This window comes from Eschrichtius robustus, chromosome 8 (genome assembly GCF_028021215.1).
Source record: "Eschrichtius robustus isolate mEscRob2 chromosome 8, mEscRob2.pri, whole genome shotgun sequence".
Taxonomy (NCBI): domain Eukaryota; kingdom Metazoa; phylum Chordata; class Mammalia; order Artiodactyla; family Eschrichtiidae; genus Eschrichtius; species Eschrichtius robustus.
Genome location: NC_090831.1, coordinates 57646092 through 57652172, shown reverse-complemented (window position 1 = coordinate 57652172; position 6081 = coordinate 57646092). Strand labels below are relative to the sequence as shown.

The following is a 6081-nucleotide window of genomic DNA, read 5'->3' as shown; positions in this document are numbered from 1 at the left end:
TAGAATTGCTTTTTCTTTTCCTAATCTGGAATTTTGTTCCTCTGGCTTCAGTCTAAATCGCACGCATAAGTACGAAGACACATCCACAAACTTGAGAGGGGAAAAAAAAAATAGAAGGAAAAGAAAATAGTCCACGTAAACAAGAAAGACGGCAGGCAGTTGGAGGCCCTCGCTGCAGCAAACCCCAAACGATCTCATTGCAGGGCGCCCACGAAATCCCGGCTATAATTGAGTGTTTTCTTTGAGGTTTTCTGACCATGTGCTTTTTACCATGGTTACTGTGACTCTGATACGAGAAGCTGGATATTCATTATGATCCCGTCCCATCCTTTCCCCAAGGTTTATCTCCGTGGTCCTTATAAAAGAGAATATAAAAGGCGGAATTTTGTGCCAGTGATTTTAACCTGCCCCAGCTTCCAGTGACCTGCCACATGCTCCTTCTTACTTTATGGACATCTGGGAATTCCATACATGCCTTAAACTCCAATTACACACCGTCTTCAAAGGACACGTGCTTTGATTTGCTGAGAATATTAAGTGGGCTCACATCCTGGGGCCTTGGGACAAAAGCGAATGGAAAAATGTATCCCGTGCCCTGTTTACTAGGTCTATCTTTTGCTGTTCAGTAAGTAAGGATCATTCATAATCCTGTTTGCATTTTCGAGGTGCCTGGCAAATAGTGGGGTGATCCGCTTTCAGAAATTATGAGGAAACCTATTTCTCCTTCCACTTTGCCGATACACTCTCTTTCCACAGTCGCCGCTGCTGGGGGTGGGACACGCTTTCGACACACCAGTAGAAAATTCTGGAAAAGTGGCCCGCGTGGATCCCTCTCCCGACCCCTGTTTGTCGCTAATGCGGTCCTGTCTCTGGAAATATGAGGTTGGGCCTTTGCCTGACTCTCTTGCTGCTGCTGCCCTTGCTACCGCTGACAGTTGGAGCCGCCTCCTCCGCGCAGCGGCCTGACGCTGGGCCCGGGGCTGGGGCCGTCCGCGCTGTCCCAGGAGGCCACGGACACTGTCACTCTCCCCACCGTGCGGCCGCCCGCCACCCACGCAGGGGAGTCCGGGCCCGCGCCCCCTCCCGCGCTCGCCGCAGGTGAGACTCCCGCTCCCCACGGAGTTCTGTTTGGGTTTCCGTGGCGTTTGTTCCCCGCAGGTTGGTTTGTTTTTCTTCAAATTACAGATGCAGGGAAAACCGCCTGACATCATGAGAGCGGGACAAACGCTCACTTTGAAGGATTCCTGGGCAGGACTTCAAGTGAAATCATATGCCTGAGAAGAACTTGATACCGGTCTAGAGAAAATAACCAGCTCTGAGTCTGCCAAACCGTGGAATGTGCAAAATGCTCTACTTTTTTGCAAGAGGCCAAATGTCCCTTAAAAAGCTCCATTATGAATATGAGCCTGAGGACCGAATGAGCAAGAAGCTTGTGTCGGTTGCTGAGTGTGGGGGAAAAGTACACACGTTGTGTGAGTTTCTGCTCTTTGACGTTATTTTATTAATATGTTCCACTTTGGGGAGGGTACCTGCAACTGTGCATGTGTTTGTTAGCAAGTGTGTGCACAAAGAGGGGAAATGTGTGTAATGGGAACAAAAATTTACTGCTTTATGACTGAAGGCTGTCAATCCAACGAAATTAAAAGCAAGATTAAAAAATTATGTGCACAGTAAAGGAAACATTCAATTGTTTAGAATTCACCCAAGACAATTTAATACAATACTTTCCCTTCAGTGAATACATTCTGGCTGAAGGGTAAAGACTCCCGGGTCCAGAAATCGTATTAAATTCTCACTTCTGAAACAGAGGTAATTCATCCTAAATGTCCTTTAAATAACAATAGGTAGGAAAAATAAAATGAAATAAAATGAAAATAGGAAATATTGATAGAAACACAGGTGCTTCATTTCTATTCTAAAAAAGAATTGGCACTGTGGTGTGTATGGGGTGGGGAAGGTTGGGAATACACATATAGTCTGGCAAGCTGAAAATTGTATTCTAATAGTTAATATTTTCCACCATGAATCCTTCTCATTCAAAGTAAAACTATTCACCACCTTTCTTTCATTCATTTATTTATCTGAAAATCTCGGGGAAAATATTACCTTCAGTTTAGTATTTAGTATTACTCAACATAAATGTGGCATTTGATTTTCTTCCAAGTCTTTTCTCTTATGTGAAAAGTGGGGAGAACAACACACACACACACACATGCACACACACACAAAGAAAAAACAAGGCAAATGGAAGGCTACCTTTTTTGAAACTTCTAGTTTCTACATCATCAGAGGTTAAGATAGAAATTACCTTCTCAGCAAGGATGGTCAGCTCCATTCTGATGTACATCAAGAAATCTGAAATATCAAATAGTCAGGCCAAGCTAGTAACAAGATTCCTCCATGAACAATTTAGAAAATGGAGGTGGTTCAATGACACACACAAAAGAGAGAATTACCATCTTGATGATCTCCCTCATCCTTCTAGGGCACCCTCTACATTTCTGCTCTACACACACACACACACACACACACTCCACAAAAAATCAGTTTCCGTCTTGTTATTTTGTAAAGGACTATCAGAATCTAAAAAATTATTTCCCTAAGCTTTCACTAATCTTTTAATATAAGTAAATTCTACAGGCTCCTTATTGTAAAACATGGTCTAAAATACTCACAATAATAAATTTACAATATTGTTATGTCAGCATTCTATGATGTGTGGAGAGGGGGAAAAAACCTTCAGGCAATATAATAACCTCAACCTGAGCTGAGCAAACACTATCTGTTTGGATTCATACACTTACTTGCCACAGTCATTATTTGAATTAGGCAGCAAAATTATTTGCCAGTTTGAAAGCATCCCTAATTATACTTGAAGGCAATAAACTGGATACAAAAGCTAAGAACTTAGGGATACAAAGTCACTATTTCTAATGTTTTTCATTATAAAAGCCAGTATTTTTCTGGCCCAGAAATAACCAGAATGAAATTAAAAATCAAGCAACATTTGTCCCTGTTACTCCTTTACTTAACTAAATCAGATTTTGTATACATGTAAGTAACCAGGGAAAAATTCTGTGTAATTTTGGATATTTGCTTATGAACTGACCAGAAAATGAATAGCTATAGCATTTAAAACTGTTCCAATAGTTACCAAAGATACTGAAAGTTCAGGTTCTTTATTGTGTTCTACTCCACAGCTGTATGTACTTTACATATAAAGAAGGCGCATGCTTCCCAAATGGACAACATCAACATGGGAAAATATTCTTAACTTTGGCTTGTCTTCTTAGCAAACTTGACATTAAATGTCATTCTCATTCATGAAAGAAGAGTTAAGCGAATTACTTTATAAATGGAATTCTGTCATGCCAAATTAAACTTTATTTTCTATACATTTGTATTCATTTATATGTGTGTATAGATAGGTAATTTTGATAACACTTTATGCATCCCTTCACTGAAATAAACCTGTTATTTAAAAATCCTCATAGAGTAGAAATCATGACAAAAGCAAAGAGAAAATAGTGCTGAGTTCGTAGTGCTTATTTGCATTTAACTGTTTTACAGCTGCCTTCTCAAAATATAAGCAAGAGAGGTGCATAAATATTAAGTTTTTGCTGTCTGGGGACCTGATAAGAGATGAAGGGGAAATGCTAAGTCCACTGAACACCCAACAGGAATAATGATAAAGCTGTCTTTCTAAATAACATGCCTGTACCTGTCAGTAACTAGTTTTGAGTTTTTCACTGCTTTGTTTATATTAGTGCTCCCTCACCCTCCTGGGTGTCTCCAGAGTTAAACAAGCAGGTTTTTATCTCCAACTTAATCCTTTAAAAATATAGACCAAACTTTAAGGTTCTGACAATTTTCAACCATATTTATTTATTGCAGAAAAATAATATACAAAGATATTTACAAAACAATCATAAAAATATGAATGCATTTAGACACCGGATCTATTTGCATTTTACCATGGGTCATCAATAAATAAATAGAATGTTGTTTTTGTATTTTAAGTTTTTTTTTTTTTTCCCTCAGAGGAAGAATGAAAAAAGGAATTAACTGACTGTGATTTGGCAAGTCAGTTTGATCCCAGTATTTTTATTTCTAAAGGTGTTCTTAAAATTCCTCTGATTGTTACCATTTTAAAATGGAGAAAGTCCATAATGATGCCTTTCCTTTCAGTGGCTGATTGGCACGACCTCTTGAGAATGCATGCATGAAAAAATAAAAATAAAAACATTCTTCGTCAAAAAAAAAAAAAAAAGAAACACAAACAAACTGTTCAGACTTCTATCAGAATGTAGAGGTGTGAGGATGGTGCCGCTGCCCGTCCGGGAATCACTGTCCACGGGCCTGTCTCGCTTTCTCTTTTAAAAGTGCGCCCCACGCCCTGTTTCTTTGAATTTGGATTCTGCTCTTCTAATTTCCAAGAAAACCTTTGGCATATATATTTATTTTTAATTATCCAGCTCCAGAGTCTCTAGACTGTCCATTTTCTCCTTCTCTGGAAGCAATGACATCTGCAAAAACCCAGAGGGGGGAAAGTTGGTTATTGTTTAGGTCTCTGTGGCTGTTTTCTAAGACTAGTGAGCACTGTTCTTATCACCACCACGGAGAAATTACGCTGAACAACCTGGAAGGATTTCAGCCCAAGGGCAAGAGGAAGTGGGTGGGCGGAAAGGAGGAGGAGGTGGAATTTGGAAACATTTGTTTTAAGGAGAACGAAAACTTAAAGCCAAAAGAAAGGGAGGCGCTGGCAAGACTGTCCTTATCCATGACCCTCGACTCTTAGTCTTCCTCCTGTCTGTCACGCGCACTCACGCACACGCACACCCCTCACAAGGGCGCATCCCTCTCTCCCTAGCGGGGACTAAGCTGCCTTCCAGGGACGCTCGGGAGATGAGGTGGCGGTGCCAGGTAGGGTGGGAAGGCTGAGAGGGGAGTAGGAGACGGGGAGGAAGGCGAGGCGGACAGGGAGCCGCGGCCCGGCCGTCAGTCGGTCTGCCACCTGAGCGGCGAAGGGGCGCAGAGGCGCCGGGTCCTTACCTAGGTCTCCGGCCCTGCCGAGGGGGTGGGGAGCTCCGCCTGCTAGTGGGACGCGGACATGGACCAGGCCCCCTCCATCCTCCAGACCGAGAAGGCGTAACTGAGCCGCTCGTGGGCCACATAGCTGCAGCTTGCCATCTTGGAGTCCAGCTCGTCGCTCTGTAGGACCTGGTAGAGGAAGTCGATATACCTGGCCGCCAACTTGAGGGTCTGGATCTTGCTCAGCTTGTCCGAAGGCAGCGTGGGGATGATCTTCCGCAGCGCGGCGAACGCCTCGTTCAGCGACTGCGTGCGCTGGCGCTCCCGCACGTTGGCCATGACCCGCTGCGTCTGCAGCTCCTCGTAGGACTGCGGACTCCCGCCGCCGCTGCTGCTGCCGCCGCCGCCGCCGCCGGCGCCGCCGCCGCCGCCGCAGCCCGCAGACTTCTTGCCGCGCTTGCCTTGGGCTGGGCTGCCAGGCTCCTCGCCGCCTCCGACGCCCCCGCCCGCGGCCCCACCGGGCCCCGCGCCGCCCCCAGCGCTGCGCCGGCTGCTGCGCCGCTTGCGCCCCCCGCGCTTGCCGCTCGGCGGCTGCTGCCGGTCCGGCTCCTCCTCGCTGTTGCTCAGGCTGTCGTCGGCCGGCGAGACTGGCGAGCTGGACACGTCCTGCATCATCTCTCGGGCGGCAACGCGCGGCCTCGCAGGCCCGGGGCAGAAGGGCGGCCCGGGGAAGAGAAGGAGAGCCTGGCGCCTCAGCCCGCCAGCTTCCCTCGCGCGCGGCGCCGGCCCGGGCGGTGCGGACCGCGGAGGAGGGAGCGGGAGGAGGGACAGGGAGGATCTCCGCGGGGAGGGCGCGCGGGGGAGGCGGGGAGGGAGGCGGGAGGGGGAGGGGACGGTGTGGATGGCCCCGAGGTCCAAAAAGAAGGCGCCCAACGGCCGCACGCACACCCGGCTCGGCCTCCTGGAAACGCTGCCGGTGCCGGCGAGCCCGCGAGGTGTCTGGGAGTTGGGCGAAAGCTGCAGACTTGGAGGCTCTTATACCTCCGTGCA

General features: G+C 46.7%; 1 protein-coding gene across 1 annotated transcript; it reads right to left on the bottom strand.

Annotated features, from left to right (window-relative positions):
- Positions 1–3859: 3859 nt before the first annotated feature.
- TWIST1 (twist family bHLH transcription factor 1) lies at positions 3860–5789 on the bottom strand. Its single transcript, XM_068550534.1, has 2 exons — positions 5053–5789; positions 3860–4526 (listed from the first exon to the last, which is right to left on the bottom strand). Exon 1 carries the CDS (start codon positions 5704–5706, stop codon positions 5095–5097), a length of 612 nt encoding a protein of 203 aa, XP_068406635.1. The 5' UTR covers positions 5707–5789; the 3' UTR covers positions 3860–4526; positions 5053–5094.
- Positions 5790–6081: the final 292 nt, after the last annotated feature.

What these genes read in the sequence shown, in the direction of transcription:
- TWIST1 (XM_068550534.1), bottom strand. Translation starts at nt 5,706, where the DNA reads ATGATGCAGGACGTGTCCAGCTCGCCAGTCTCGCCGGCCGACGACAGC.